The sequence below is a fragment of the Anabrus simplex genome, chromosome 1, assembly GCF_040414725.1.
Source record: "Anabrus simplex isolate iqAnaSimp1 chromosome 1, ASM4041472v1, whole genome shotgun sequence".
NCBI classification, from domain to species: Eukaryota; Metazoa; Arthropoda; class Insecta; order Orthoptera; family Tettigoniidae; genus Anabrus; species Anabrus simplex.
Genome location: NC_090265.1, coordinates 967,290,297 through 967,307,450, shown reverse-complemented (window position 1 = coordinate 967,307,450; position 17,154 = coordinate 967,290,297). Strand labels below are relative to the sequence as shown.

Here is a 17,154-nt window from a genome sequence, read left to right as displayed (position 1 = left end):
GCAAGTGTACGCGGATGATATACAGATTTACTATCATTCAAAACCGAGTGATATTGATACTGCAATTACTAAAATAAATTCTGACCTTCAACATCTTAGTGACTATGCAAATAAAAACAGTTTATTAATGAATCCAAATAAGACTCAAGTTATTATTATCGGTACCAGTAAAAACCTTTATTCCCTCAAGCAACAGAACATCCCCCCAATAATTTTAAACAATAAAATCATACCCTACTCTACTTCAGTGACCAACTTAGGAATTATCTTGACTGAGACTCTAAACTGGACTCAACAGGTGATAAGCACATGCAATAAAGTACATAAAAGCTTATATCCCCTGAAACGGTTCGCTAATATATTCTCTGTTCGACTTAAAGTACAAATAATTCGCTCTCTTATACTACCTATATTTGACTACTGTGACACTGTGTTGACTGGAATAACCTGGGACAGTAACAAGCAACTGGACCGGAGCCTGAACAGCTGCATAAGATATATCTTTAATCTGCGATATGATGCTCATATATCACCTTATTATAAGGAGCTGTCGTGGCTTCGAGTGCACCAGCGCCGTGAACTTCACATGCTATCGCTTCTGCACAAAGTTCTTTCCACTAATACTCCCCACTATCTGTCTTCATCTTTTTCTTACCTCTCGTCCTATCATGAACACAATACAAGATCTGGTTCCTCTCTTGCCATACCTATAAACCGTACTGCTGTGTACAACCGCTCCTTCATAATCTCTGTGTCTAGGTCATGGAATTCGCTACCTGCGAACATTAGAGAAAATCCTTCTCATCGCAAGTTTAAAGTGGCTTGCCGGGAGCATTTGCTGGGTAGATCCCGCTGACTTGCTGGATAATTGTTGAGTGAATGAAGGAATGAATGGGATGAATGAATGGATTACTGCAGTTAAATAATTTAAGTGTACGTTATTTTGTGTGTTTTAAAATTAAGGATTCTTTCATTATTATTATTATTATTATTATTATTATTATTATTATTATTATTGCTATTAGTATTATTTGTTTTATTTGTATTCGAAATTATAAGTTATGTATATGTATACTCATCTAGTGGTTAAGTGTAAGAGAGGGCCTTGAGCCCTAACTTCGCCACTTCGCCACCAATAAAGGCATTATCTATCTATCTATCTATCATAAGAGGTCTCAGTTTCTTTCCAAATGGCAGAGATTCTGGCAAAATGAAGTCATTCGTTGGGCACCTTTACAGGATCTACCTCCCTGACGAATACGTATAATGATCAAAATAGCATCAGATACGTTTACCATTGAAGCACTGACAGTAACCCAATATTAGACTTCAAACGTTGCTGGCCTGTTCATTGTAAGAAGAAATGTCTTTCAGTTTCAAACATGGGAAGAATTCCTAAGGAAATGAAAACATCTTTCTTCCCTCCCAAGTCCTTTGACTGCAATGCTCACACACCTAGCCAAGCGGTAACAAGAATTCATTGACAGTCCTAAAAGAAAATGCTTTCATCTTCCTCATAACACCAACATGAAACCCACACTTCCTACAGAATAGAACTTTCATATCCATCGAATAAAGTCCTAAAAGAAAATGCTTTCATCTTCCTCATAACACCAACATGAAACCTACACTTCCTACAGAATAGAACTTTCATATCCATCGAATAAAGTCCTAAAAGAAAATGCTTTCATCTTCCTCATAATACCAACATGAAACGTCCATTTCCTACAGAATAGAACTTTCATATCCATCGAATAAAGTATTAAGTAAAATATTACCTTTATGGACTGTTCGTTCATTCCAGAAAGGACATGAGTCTGTTTTCAAAAACCAAATCAATATCAAGAAAATAGAACCGAGTGAGTTGGCCGTACGGTTAGGGGTGCGCAGCTGTGAACGTGCAATCGGGAGATAGTGGATTCGAACTCCACTGTCGGCACCCCTGAAGATGGTTTTTCGTGTATTCCCATTTTCACACCAGACAAATACTGGCGCTGTACCTCAATTAAGGCCACGGCCACTTCCTTCTAACTCCTAGCCCTTTCCTCTCCCATCGTCGCCATAAGACCAATTTGTGTCGGTGCGCGTTACGCAAATTGTAAATATATATACAAGACATAAAACTAAAGACGTACATAGTTTCAGAATATGTAGAAATTTACGAAGAAATGTTAGTGTGGTGAACTTAAACAGCTAATGATGATTTGAATGGGGAATATCAGATTTCCTTTCTGATCACTGAATATTAAATCCTTAAGAATGGCGTGGATACAGTTTTTAAGTTTGTAATAATTGGATGGCAAACAGAACGCATTTTCTGTATTTGAATTAAATTTTCAAATACAATAAAGATTTCGTGCTGCATCTCATTGAATATTACCTTTATGGACTGTTCGTTCATTCCAGAAAGGACATGAGTCTGTTTTCAAAAACCAAATTTGTTGAACAAATAAAAGTAAAATTGGAAAAGTTTTAATGGGTTTAGACCCTTTCTGATTTTACAAGTGATGATATATTGAGAGAAAAATATCCATTTACTTACTGCCTAAGATGTTTTTGGCTCTCCTTAAAAATTAGAATCTTCTGACTTATGACCTTTCTGAAATAACAGATTCAAATGTTTTTCACATTTGTGTATTTGAATACATTTCCAGAAACTTCCTGAAGAGGTACAGGAAGGCAAGGAAAAACGTATTGAACTAAAAGATTTTATTTTTAAATTTAATTATTAACAATACAAAGTCGTCGATGCGATGAGTAACTCCTTTAAGACATTAATAATTGCCAGTTTGACATTTGAAACGTAAAGTTAGTAGCCTAGAGCCTTAAGAGCTGCCACAACTCCTTGGAAGGCTGCATTGTAGTCATCAGCAACCTCATTGTGCACAGCGTCATTCCTGACGTCCGAGTAATCATCGTTGGGGCCAGGGCCACCAACTAGAGCACCGTATAGGATGTGGGCATTAGGCTGGCCGCCATTGAATGTATTCCAGTCACATGTAGCGGGGGCGTCGGGGCACGAACTGTAACAAAACCACAGAGTAAGACCTTAGTACACTCTGATTCTTGTTAATTTCATGCATAAACCCTAGTTGGCACAGTACATCTCTATCCATTAACTGATTAACAACAGTTAGATTAAACTGTATCAAGGGACAAATTTTACTAGTCACATTTCAAATTTGACTTGATTTGATTTGGTTTAAATGCATTTGATTTTATTCATATTCCAAATACAACATTCCATCCAGAATTGCTATAGGTAGATATTTAACCTAACATTATAGTCATGTAGTTTCAAAAGACACCTATTTCCAGCTTTCAGGAAATTGGAGATAAGGTCGTTTTGATTTTACTGAGCTAATGTCCACCACTGTATACTATTAGTACGCATCAAAACCGTTCGAAATTCAATGTCAAAGTAGGGGGTTATTTTCATATTCTGCCATCACCAACGCCTTGCGCTCGGACATAATCCGCCTGCCAATAGGAAGGCAATACGCGACCACATGACAGGCACGCGAGGTGTTCTTGGCGCGACCGTGAGAGGAAGCATTAGTGTTGACAGAGTGTTGTGTAGAGGTCTATAACTAATGGATTCATCTCTTAAACGTATTGAGAATTGTAGCCCTGGCAAAGGTAGGAAGAAATTACGTGACGAACAGCAGTGGAAATACAAGGAATCAAAAGTATCAAGGTATGTTTTCTTACAGTAACATTATGTTCCCCTCCTTGCCGCGGTGGGGAGGCTTGCGTGTCCCAATGATGCAGATAGCCGAGCCGCAGGTGCAACCATGTCGGATGGGTATCTGTTGAGAGACCAGACTAACGAATGGTTCATCGAAAGGGGGGTAGCAGCCTTTCGATAGTTACAAGGGCGGCAGTCTAGATGATTGACTGATACGGCCTTGTAATGATACTCAACATAACTTAGCTGTGCTGATACTGCTACACAGCTGAAAGCAACGGGAAACTACAGCCGTACTAACTCCCGAGGACATGCAGGTCTCTCTGTATGAATGATGTACTGATGATGGCTTCCTCCCGGGTAAAATATTCCGGAGGTAAACTAGTCCCCCATTCGGATCTCCGGGTGGGGACTACACGAGAGGGGGCGATCATCAGGAAGATGGATACTGACATTCTGCGAGTCGGAGCGTGGAATGTAAGAAGTTTGAATCGTTGTGGTAGGTTAGAGAATCTGAAAAGGGAGATGGATAGGCTAAAGTTAGATGTAGTTGGTATAAGTGAAGTACGTTGGCAGGAAGAACAAGATTTTTGGTCAGGCGACTACCGAATTATCAACACAAAATCAAACAGGGGAAATGCAGGAGTTGGTTTAATAATGAATAAGAAAATAGGGCAGCGGGTAAGCTACTATGACCAGCATAGTGAAAGAATTATTGTCGTCAAGAAAGACACCAAACCAATGCCCACCACAATAATGCAGGTCTATATGCCTACTAGTTCAGCGGATGATGAAGAAATCGAAAGAATATATGAGGAGATAGAAGATTTCATACAATATCTAAAAGGTGATGAGAATCTAATTGTGATGGGAGACTGGAATGCAGTGGTAGGCCAAGGAAGAGAAGGTAATGCAGTAGGAGAATTTGGATTGGGACAAAGGAACGAAAGAGGAAGTCGGCTGGTTGAATTCTGCACTGATCATAATTTAGTCCTTGCCAATACTTGGTTCAAACACCACAAACGACGGCTGTATACATGGACGAGACCTGGAGACACCGGAAGGTATCAAATAGACTTCATTATGATTAGGCAGAGATTCAGAAACCAGGTGTTGGATTGCAAAACTTTCCCAGGAGCAGACGTGGACTCTGACCATAACTTGTTGGTCATGAAATGCCACCTGAAGTTGAAGAAATTTAAGAAAGGAAAGAATGCAAAAAGATGGGATCTAGACAAGTTGAAAGAAAAGAGTGTGAGGGATTGTTTCAAGGAACATGTTGCACAAGGACTAAATGAAAAGGCTGAAGGAAACACTATAGAGGAAGAGTGGAGAGTCATGAAGAATGAAGTCAGTAGGGCTGCTGAAGAAATGTTAGGAAGGAAGAAAAGATCAACTAAGAATCAGTGGATAACTCAGGAGATACTAGACCTGATTGATGAACGACGAAACTACAAGAATGCTAGAAATAAACAGGGCAGAAAAGAATACAGGCGATTAAAGAATCAAGTGGATAGAAAGTGCAAGGTAGCTAAGGAAGAATGGCTGAAGGAGAAGTGCAAGGATGTCGAAGGCTGTATGGTCCTGGGTAAGGTAGATGCTGCATACAGGAAAATCAAGGAAACCTTTGGAGAAAGGAAATCTAGGTGTATGAATATTAGGAGCTCAGATGGAAAGCCACTTCTAGGGAAAGAAGACAAAGCAGAAAGATGGCAGGAGCATATCCAACAGTTGTATCAAGGTAAAGATGTAAATAATTTGGTTCTGGAACATGAAGAGGGTGTTGATGCTGATGAAATGGGAGACCCAATTTTGAGGTCAGAGTTTGACAGAGCTGTGAGTGACCTCAATAGGAACAAGGCACCTGGAATTGATGACATTCCCTCTGAATTACTGACTGCCTTAGGAGAAACCAGCATGACAAGATTATTTCATTTAGTGTGCAAGATGTATGAGACAGGAGAAGTCCCATCCGATTTTCGGAAGAATGTTGTTATACCTATTCCCAAGAAAGCCGGTGCTGACAGGTGTGAAAGCTACCGCACCATTAGTTTAGTATCTCATGCCTGCAAAATTTTAACACGTATTATTTACAGAAGAATGGAAAAACAAGTAGAAGCTGAGTTGGGAGAAGATCAATTTGGCTTCAGAAGAAATGTAGGCACACGTGAAGCAATACTGACTTTACGTCTGATCTTAGAGGATCGAATCAAGAAGGACAAGCCCACGTACATGGCATTCGTAGATCTAGAAAAGGCATTCGATAATGTTGATTGGACCAAGCTATTTATGATTCTGAAGATGATAGGGATCAGATACCGAGAACGAAGAATTATCTACAATCTGTATAAAAATCAGTCTGCAGTGATAAGAATCGAGGGCTTTGAAAAAGAAGCAGCAATCCAGAAAGGAGTGAGGCAAGGCTGCAGTTTGTCCCCTCTCCTTTTCAATGTTTACATAGAACGGGCAGTAAAGGAAATCAAAGAGAAATTTGGAAATGGAATCACAGTCCAAGGAGAGGAAATCAAAACCTTGAGATTTGCCGATGATATTGTTATTTTATCCGAGACTGCAGAAGATCTCGAGAAGTTGCTGAATGGTATGGATGAAGTCTTGGGTGAGGAGTACAAGATGAAAATAAATAAGTCCAAAACAAAAGTAATGGAGTGCAGTCGAACGAAGGCAGGTGATGTAGGAAATATTAGATTAGGAAATGAAGTCTTAAAGGAAGTAGATGAATATTGTTACTTGGGTAGTAAAATAACTAACGATGGCAGAAGTAAGGGGGATATAAAATGCAGACTAGCACAAGCAAGGAAGAGCTTTCTTAAGAAAAGAAATTTGCTCACTTCAAACATTGATATCGGAATTAGAAAGATATTTTTGAAGACTTTCGTGTGGAGCGTGGCACTGTATGGAAGTGAAACATGGACGATAACTAGCTCAGAAAGAAAGAGAATAGAAGCTTTTGAAATGTGGTGTTACAGAAGAATGCTGAAGGTGAGATGGATAGACCGAATCACGAATGAAGAGATACTGAATCGAATTGGTGAGAGGAGATCGATTTGGCTAAATTTGACGAAAAGAAGAGATAGAATGATAGGACACATCTTAAGACACCCAGGACTTGTTCAGTTGGTTTTTGAAGGAAGTGTAGGTGGTAAGAACGGTAGGGGTAGACCAAGGTATGAATATGACAAGGAGATTAGAGCAGATGTAGGATGCAATAGTTACGTACAAATGAAAAGGTTAGCGCAGGATAGGGTGGCATGGAGAGCTGCATCAAACCAGTCTATGGACTGATGACTCAAACACACATGTTCCCCTCTTGTCAGCGTAATTATAGTGCTGTATCATAAACTGCAGTTGTAGAATAAACTTTAGAAAACATGCACTGCTGCATGAAGTCGGTGCGTGGTGCTGTGCCGGATCGGTCGTTCTCCTCTCACAAATACGGCCTCATTTCGAATCTCCGCCAGCGCACGTTCGATTCCTGAAAGCCCGTACCATTGTGGCTCGACGGTTCTGCAACTTCTGATATTACCGTCTATGGTCACGTTGAGAAGCGACCTCCCCTTTCCTCGACAAAGCAGACCATTCACAAATAGCTAGGATTTAGTAAGCATACACATTCTTGTAAGTAACAAAGGTGTTTATTACACAGGTACGGATCTCCTGTCATACCAATGTGCGGCCATGGAGATATTCTTTGTTGGACGTGAGCAAGTTTCACTCAGGGGCGGTTTCTCCATAAGGTTGCAGGTTTGCGCTACCCCTATTAATATTTTCTGTTTATCTTAGCTAAAGTTTTATAATTTAGATTACTCAACTACTGTATTTTCATTCAACAACACAAACCTTTTAAGAGCTTGAAAGAGTAAGTATCGGCTACAGGAGACTTTACAAGCCGATACTCTTAGATGTTCACTGCAGGAGCCCAAACGTTTGCAGTGGAGAGTCAACATGAGGTTTGATGAAACCTAGGCTGCTAGAGGGGTGCGCGGGGCTGCAAGAGGGGTGTTCTATGGCTGTTAGAGGGGTACGCGGGAGAGGAAAAGATAGGCGTGGCTTCTTATACATTGCTTAAATGGAGGGTTATCAACCTGGCTCCTCCTACCACGGCCGACTGGATCCCTCGCTGCACTCGAGCGATGCATCAAGTCGGTCGTGCTCCTACGTAACCAACTACTATATAGCACGGCCGACTTGATCCCTCGCTGCGTTAAGCTAGAGGGACGCATCAAGTCTGCCGTGTATGCTCAATGTGAGAGTCTGTTATAGAACAGGGATGTCATCTGGCGACATTAGATGGAAGTTCATCTGCTGGATCACGGCCGACTTGATGGTCGCTCTAGCTAGCTCCGAGCGCAGTGAGGGATCCAATCGGCCGTGACTCGATATATAACTAATGGCTTTAAATTTTAAAATAAAAACCGCCATTTCTTTCAGTATAGCCGTGAGCTTTGTTATGTGCTTACAAGCTAAGTAGCTTATTGATTTCATTGAGTAAACATTCGTGTCAGCGTATGTGTTTTTATTATTGTGCATTTTTATCAGTTAGTGGTATTTTGCCAGATCATGAATTCGGTACAGTCTTTAATGTCTGGGCCGTTTCCGCAACGGATTGCCAAAGAAAAATCCGAGGTGAGACGGATAGGCAGGCCTACGCGACGTTTAATTTCGAAACCAGATACATTAAGAAAGGAATTTTTTCAATACCGGAATTAGGCTACTTCAAAGTGTTTCATTCCAATATGGTAAAAAACTTTTTAAATAAAAAATGTTAATAGGTTGTAGTAATATTCCTGAAAATAGAAATGTAAAATGATTGTTTTATTTCTAATAAAAAGAAGTATTGTTGATGTATCTGGATTTGAAAATTAGCCTGTAATCATATTATATCATTGGTAAAAATTGTGCACCACTGAACTTTGAAACCACCAGCCGCCACTGGTTTCACTCAGTATTCTATACTAGACTTAACTAAAGTTGGCGTCTGACAGGTAAGGTTGGAGGGAGGAACACTGCACGTGCCATTTCACAATGTTGCCACATTCCAGCATTCCTTTCTACATGCTCTTACCCCTCGCTTCCGGCTCACTTGTTCCCTCATTCATTCTGACCGCTGTGATCTGTTGTAGACTACCTGGCCAGGCGGTGTCGTCCCATTTGCGATCACTCTTATACAATCAGGTTCTTATCAGTGACAGTGACAGGTTTGGCAACTCCCAGCAAGACGAGCTGTCCTGAAGTTTTATCTCCATGGCAACCGCAGTCGCCCCACCCTCGTTTCCATGGCAACCACACAGCCACTCCCTTTATCCCGCCTCGGCAGGCAGTAAACAGACCTCCCTCTAAGAAATGTCACACGCCAACTCTTATTATTAGCAGTATACTCTACAGCATCAAAACTGCAGAAGAATAGTTTAATGTATGAAGCATTTTTCTTGTATATCAGTGGCGAGACGCAGGCCGGGTAACTTTATCAGATCCAGAAAAGCTCACACATTCAAAAACGCTATTCGCAAACGGGATGGAACGATGGTACCAATTTGCCGAGAAGCGTTTATGGGACCTTTCCTATTGAAGGAAGACAGAATTAAAGAGGTACTAATGCGTCATTTTGAATCTGGGGGATGCCTGTGGAGAAGAAAGGGGAAGGCAGAAGGAGGTATATCAATAAAATTGAACGTGTGGCCATCGGTGAATTTATTGAATAATTTCGTGCTAAAGAGCCGCACTACTGTCGTACCAAGTCAGCGGCACGTATGCATCTGCCATTGGACTAAATATAAAAAAACTGTGGAGACAAAACTAGTGTTGAAACCGAATTGCAAGCAAGCCACTCCTTATTCAGAAAGATCTTCAATCGTAACTATGATATTGATTTTGGAAGTCCAAAGACTAATGTTTGTTCAACCTGCTCGAAAAATTGCACATCAGAAAGTGAAAACGTTGACCTTCAGACCAAGAAACGAGTCCACAAGTTAAAATACAGTTCATCTTATGAATGCTGAATAGAGGAAGATGAATCTATACAGACAGTTTCCTTTGATTGCCAAAAGAACGAGCTATTGCCCAAGCTGAATGACCAAATTGTTTACTTCAGCAGACAAAGAAATGTGTACGGCTTCACTGTAGTGTCTGGAAATTCTAAGACGTCATTGAGGCATGGAAATGTGATGATCTATTCGTGGAATGAAGCTAAATTTCGTAGGGGTGCAAATTAAATGGCAGGTTTTTTGTTTCATGCTCTTAACAGCATCGATCTGTCAAAAAAGTAAACCGTACGCCTATTTACAGCTGGATACGGTGGAAAGAATAAGAACAGTATTCTTCTGGGTATGGTTAGTAAATGGCTTCTATATGCACCAGTGAATGTCAAAGAAATTGAAATTTACTTCCCTGTAGTTGTTCATTCATTTTTACCACTCAACAGAGCGTTAGCAAGTATAGAGGAAGTTGTGCGAAAAGAGAGGTTATACTAGCCGGAAGTATACAATGAGATTTTTAGTGGACATGGGAAGCTTCTCTAGCTTGGTTGTGAAGTGCCAATATTTGACTGGAAGACTGCTGTTCGAGACGTTTTAAAACCTGTGGGATCGTGGCATTTTCAGTCCAGTCCCGCGAAAAGATGTTTTCTGAAAGGGACGGGAACAATATATTGGTACAAGTGGATAGATATTTCACATTTGGCCAGCCATTGGATGTTTTAAGAAGAGGCAAAACCTTTTCCAGACTGGCTCCTCAGTTAATCGAAAAAGGTAAGGTTCCTTTAAACAATGAAAACGTGAAGGATGTCTGCAGATTGATTGAGAAACATTGCGGGGCTAGATGGAGGGAACTTGCAAATCTCCAGTTCTAGTTTCGATGGAAATACAACAGACTGAACATCGTTGCAGCATGACAGAAGAGCAAGAAGAAGAATGCCATTAACCAAGGGATGGTTCCGTATCCTTGTTGTATTAGAAGGCAACAATCATTAAGACTTTTCATCAAAGACAAACGCATTGCATATTCTCAATGAACATTTAACCATTTTATATTTCATGTTTACAATTCGTTTTCCATGTCAGTGTGCCACATAGATGTTACTAAGTGATATAAATAGTTGCTTTGAGCATTAGACAGCGAGAGTGCGTTCGCGATTCCCATGATTACTTCCAAACACCGCCATGTTCGCCTGTGACTTTCAAAACCCCTAGGTGCGAGATAAATATTGCCCTAGTACAGAAATATAGAGATTGAACTGCATACATGTTTTGTGTGTTTTAGATATGAGCTAATTTAAATAAAAGCAAAGACAATTTTGAAAAAGAGAGTAAAATTCAGTCATGGCAGTTTTCGCACTTCCTGAAAAGTTGATTTACTTTTACATCTCCTTGGTATTCTCGCTGATCGTTGTGATAAAATTATCTGCATGCCTACAAAGAGTACAATTGAGGGGTGTCTGTTCAAAAAGGCGCTATTTTTACCCTAGAAAAGTTGTGAAAAAAACGCAAGGAAACGTATAATATAAGACATATGGATCGTACGCATAATCGGCTATGGTACAGCTTTTAAGGAATTAAGTCTTTCTGGTCTGGTTTGCTCGGAGTATTCGATAGCATGCAACTACTGCTATACAGTTTGAAGTGTAAATAGCATTTTCTGAACAGACACTCCTCAAGTAATGAAGGACTTTGTGGAGTGGAAGGCATTCCTGAGTCTGTAAATTCGGTATTAAGTAGCATAGAGCTTGGTGTAGGCTGAGAGAACCTCAGAAAGCAGAAGACACGTTCCTAAATGTTCTCACTTCCGAAAGATCTCTATGGCTGCAGTTTTAGTAAAATAAACACGCTGTACTCCATAGTACAGACCGTGTATAAACACACACTTTAATTAACCGATTTGGATCTAAGGACTTAATGAATTATCTGAAAAGGGGACATTTTCGTCAAAAATCTTGTAGGCCTACAGGACCTGCCAAGATCATAGAACAAACAGTATAGCTTAAATCATGAGTCTGATACCTAATATAATTCCAGAAAGATCATTCAATGGAGAAACTTAGAATTATTGCGACTAGTGAAGTTCTGCATAGTCAAATTATACTACTGTACACCAAGATATATTAATTGGATGTTAAACTGAGGATAAATAATAATAATAATAATAATAATAATAATAATAATAATAATAATAATAATAATAATAATATCTATCGGATAAGCTTAAATTCAATACACCAGAAAATTGGTCAGATAGCTCCGGTCTTTGGTGTCACCGAAGAGCGATCATTATCGTTTCTACATGTTGGTGTGGTAATTTGTAAACAATGATCAAATAATTTTCGAATAGTTCAAATCCTCGTTTACTGCATACTTTTACGTACCTAGCGCGGTGATGGCAGTGAGTGGGAGGGTTGTTGCCGAAGCCTACCACGTAGCTGCGGCCACCGTCGCCCAGAGCGTAGTCGATCTGGCTCTTAGCTAAATTCCTATACGCATCGCTGTTGATTCCAAGGTCAGCAGTCTGAAATCAAGAAATTCATTTTAGGGAAGATTATGATCACAGATCCAGGGACTCCGACTGTCTAGTATCCACTTTCCTAACATACTCTACCAAAATTTGTACAACTTGCAGGGTTATATTCAAAAAATTGTCTAGAGGCTCTTTTCAGATATATGCAGTTAAAAGTGTACAACATATATTCAAAACTTCTTAATGTAGGTCATATGGATGCTGGTAATTAGGCCACAATTTTTCAAGCAGTTGTATTTGCCATATCCTCTTCAATCCGACACTTACGTACTATATGGGGGTAAAAATCACTTCCCGCAGTTATAACACTGCCATTATTACCATATATAACATGATATTATTTTTTCCCACTACCAGAATTATTTTTCTTTTCTATTTTTGCTAGTTGCTTTACGTCGCACCGATACAGATAAGTCTTATGGCGAAGACAGGATAGGAAAGGCCTAGGAGGTGAAAGGAAGCGGCCGTGGCCTTAATTAAGGTACAGCCCCAGCATTTGCCTGGTTGAAAATGGGAAACCACGGAAAACCATATTCAGGGCTGCTGAAAGAATTCGAAGGTATCAATTGTTCCCAAACGTGGCCTTTAAGCCCGTGCTATGTCTGGCCTAATGTCCGCTTATTATAACAAAATAACAATTATATTCAAAATATTGTTAAAAATAAATTATTCAAAGGCTTCGTCAACATATTCTGGGTCCGAACGTGTATCTATACAAACAACAGATTCGCAAATGAGCCGAGCAGCGATTTTCGTCTTAAAATAACTGAAGGAACGAATGTCGATTTTTAACTTGTACGAACAAGAAAACCCTACAAAGGGCTGTATAAGCATGACAAGTATCTGCGGTATACTGCATCTTCTTCCTGGGTATAATGGATGTGGTTTCTAACAGAAATTATAATTATGGGAAACGTCCAGTGGAAACGTCACTGCTAAATCATCAGCCCAGTTAACAGTTGCTAAACAATTATAGAATGTTAATCGTCAGTGAGGTTATAAAATCAAGATGGGAGACCATTATTCTAAACAAAATTGTTGGGAAATTCGTTCTCACATGTGGACACCCATCTGAGAAGGATATTGGCAAGTATCTGGAAGAACATCAAGAAATGCCGTTATAAAGGAAACATGTTAATTCTTTGCGGCAGTCAAATTGCTCTGGCGTCCTCGAAGGTGCAATTATTTGGACTAGTTCTTGAATGTTTAAACACAATTCAGTTAGGTTAATGTAGATCTCGGTATATGAGGGGATTCCGGACAACGAAATGTGTGACAAGTTGGCCAGGTAGGGTTCTCAGAACTTATTCCTACAGCCTGATCTCCTATGCGGTTCTTCCTAAGATGACGTTAAAGAATGTATGATGAACAGTCACAGAAATTACTAGAAATCACGTGATGGATGTAAGTAGGCAAATGCTCATGCAAAATAGCCAAATTCAACCAGGACTAATTAACAGCACCATTTGAGCTCTTAAATGAACAACTAACCTGTTCACTGATTATTTTACACTAAAGGGACACCATTGCAAGATTGGAATATCTGTAAATCACTCGTGATGTAATATAGCAGCTGAGAGTACCTAACACATTAGTAATTTGGGAATGCGAAACCCTAGCCATCATAAGAGATAGCACTCCTGAGGGACATTTCATTGACTTTTTATTATTATTATTATTATTATTATTATTATTATTATTATTATTATTATTATTATTATTATTATTATTAACAAATACATCGCAACTGGAAAATATCCCGGTGACGATGATCACTTACAGTAGTGAGATAATTAAGTAAAGTTAAACTTAATTACCCAACAACAACAACAACAACAACAACAGCAACAAGAGTACAAGCAATTCCATGGAAATAAAATATTAGAAGAATTACTACTAATTTAACATCCTAAGTCCAGCATTATCATATACAAATTCACACACAACTTAATTCCCTAACGTCCCCCTCAGTAGCCTCGCAGCATTTATCTCTAACTGTGGAGCTCTACATTCATATTAATGTTATGAGAGCACAAGAGATCTGATTGGCCGCAATGCCATAAGGAAAACAAAATGTGCTAACTGATTTCAGTAATATATTCATAAGAGAACTTCGTCATATCATGCACCTAGGTAGTCCAATGCGTATCGCCCATAAGTTGAGGCTACAATGTATCATCTAGCCACGTTCAAAGTGTTATATGGAATCCCTGTACAACTGGCTGTCACAGAGATAACTGGCATAGGAGCGTCATATCGTCACTGGGATCTCACAATGGTGGCCGTAATTTGAATCCCGGTCAATGAATTAAAGATTTTTTAAATACAAATTTCTGTCTGTGCGATTCAGACTCCATGGAAATCTGGAAGTCCCGTGGCTATGATTAGGATACCAACGGACGCATTAAACTATAAACTTCCTTGCTTTTCTCCAGTATATTCGTAAACATAAAACAGTAATAGTACACTCCTTAAATAGCACTAAATAATCCTAAACCATATATAAATGAGCTTCTGAACCCGAGGAGACCGATTCGATCCTTGTTCTGTACATAGGTATTTGAAGGTACTCAAATGCACTAGTCTCATGTCTGTAGATTTCTGACGCGTAAAAGAAATCTTGTTGGAAAAATTTCCCCAAATCTCAGTGTCTCCGAAAACTGTGACTTGACTTACTTTCTTCAATTCCTGAGAAGGGGCATATGGTCGAAACCAGGTCTCGTTGTCTGATTCTATGCTGAGCTGTACGACTTAACTCTCACCAAGCACAACCCAGCTTTAACTCTTCCCTTACACCGATATCCTCCACGGCCTCTTAGATCATCTTCTTATTCTCCTCTACCCCTGTGAATTCCGCTGAATAGCTTGTTTGGTGATATTATCATCAGAACTTCACATTGTACGGTGCGTCCCATATACTGTATTATCATTTCCTTGCCTTGACCCATTAGTCGATCAGTAATTTGTGCAAATTTTCCCGAAGTTCCTCACCGAACAGTACATTGTATCGGACTAGTGTAAGCCTAATATGCTTCTAGGTCATTTGTTGACAAATGCCTGGATAGTTCTTGCCAGTTGCTTCGATAACTCCCAAGTTTCATTGGATACAGCAAGGAGGACTTTACATTGCTGTTAAGGATCTGGTGTTCGGATCTTTTGACTTCAGTTCCGAAAACTATAATAAAAGCTAATGGGGACATAAAAACAACAATATTATATCAGAATGGTGGTAGTGATTGTTGTTACGAGTGCATCATAACGAATTCATTAGTTCCTTGAGGTCAGAAGTTTGAACAACAAAGTGCAATCTTCTAACGTAACTTGGTGATCAATGATGAGTACATCAAGAAAATTTTCAAGAAAAATATTTCAAAGAATACAAGAAATTCTGTATAATTTAGATGAATTTGTGCTCACCTTCATGAGGATAAAGGCTGCGGAAGCAGCATTACGGAGGGATCCCCATTCTCCTATGAAGAGGAGGCCTTTGGGAGTTCTCTGTTGAGTGTACAACATGTAGTCACAGTATCCCTGCACCTTGTTCTTGTACGAACTCTTTCCGGTGGCTTCCGCGAGCAAAAGCTGAAACACACAATTACTAATTTACTCCCAATCTTAAATTGTAAGAAAAAAATAAGGTTGCTCATATGGAAATATATAGGAAAGGTAATATAACTCCACAATATACATCTGTTTTAGAATTCTTCTTATTTTCCTGTCCTTTCCCCAGTTTATTGGAGTCGGCACTTGTTGTGGATCTGGCTCAGTTTCACGGCTGTATATCCTTCCAGATGTCAACGCTATGAGAGGGATGTACTCAGCGTTGGATGTTACTATGATGGTTTGTAGAATGATGTGTTGTATGTAATGAAGAAAAGTGTATTTAGACGAGTATTATACCCAGTCTCCGAGCCGGGATAATAATACGCAGTTACAATCCGCGGCCCAGACGGGAATCGAACCATAGGTCCTCTGACCTGAAAGCCAGTGCGGTGACCATTCAGCCAAGGAGCGTGACATCTGCGTCAAGTAATAATCAACAATTAAATCTGAATATTTTAGAACTGGATTTTGAGAGCTTAGGCAATTGAAAAGGGAATAGACTTGCGGAGGACTTACTGGGAAGCACGACATCGCATATTCTAGTGGCTGGCCAGCGTAGCTCAAGTGGCGAGTTGTTGGACTTCATGATCGAGTATGGCCTTAGGAATGGATGTATATCTTAACAGTTTTTTGCTAAATAAATAACGAATTGATCATTTTTAAATGCTGCTCTAATAAGTAGGTAGCTACTTGTACATGTAAAAAACTGAAACTATTCATAGGATAAAAATAATTGGCTGAATGCGATCCGACCCAACTAACAACCCTTTTCTTTAACGATGTTGATGGATGCTCTGCCAACGTCACAAATAGTTGCGATGTCTGGCTCACACATCAGTGTACACACTCGGTGCTGTACGTTGTCATAATTCGTCAAATTTCACACATAAAGATGTAACCATCCTTACTATTATTTATCTGACAAACGAATCGGTGAAACAAATGGATTGTTATTTCCTACCGATGTACAGTCGTGAAAATAAATAAACAACTTGAGGAAACAGGGACGACATTAAAGTTTCTCGCATACGTTCATGATACCCTATTTGCCCTATCTATACCCCTAGGATATATACGATGGCAAGTCAATAAGTGTCTGCAATTTTGCTCTAATTGTCTTTAGGTTGGCTCTATGGGGTTGTGTGCTCACCAGCCGCTAGATGGCACCATTGTCTACGTCTATGGTAGGTTTCTGCGTTATCATCGGATCAGTACAGCTTGCACTGTTGCGAAGTAATGATGGCCGCATCTCACTCTGTTTGCACCAAGCAAGAACAGCGGTTTTTGTGGTCTGAGGGTGTACCAGGATTGGAAATTCATAGAACAGTCACTCGTCTGTT

The 17,154-nt window shown here is 39.7% G+C and overlaps 1 protein-coding gene across 1 annotated transcript in view; it reads right to left on the bottom strand.

Annotated features, from left to right (window-relative positions):
- Window positions 1-2,694: 2,694 nt before the first annotated feature.
- The window catches only part of LOC136857833 (endoglucanase E-4), a 42,005-nt gene continuing 27,545 nt past the window's right edge, over window positions 2,695-17,154 (bottom strand). The window contains exons 6-8 of the mRNA XM_067136797.2: window positions 15,629-15,793; window positions 12,063-12,202; window positions 2,695-3,023 (exon numbers count right to left, since the gene is read on the bottom strand). Coding sequence (XP_066992898.2) covers window positions 2,810-3,023; window positions 12,063-12,202; window positions 15,629-15,793 — 519 coding nt within the window. The 3' untranslated portion in view covers window positions 2,695-2,809. The remainder of the gene's footprint in view (window positions 3,024-12,062; window positions 12,203-15,628; window positions 15,794-17,154) is intronic.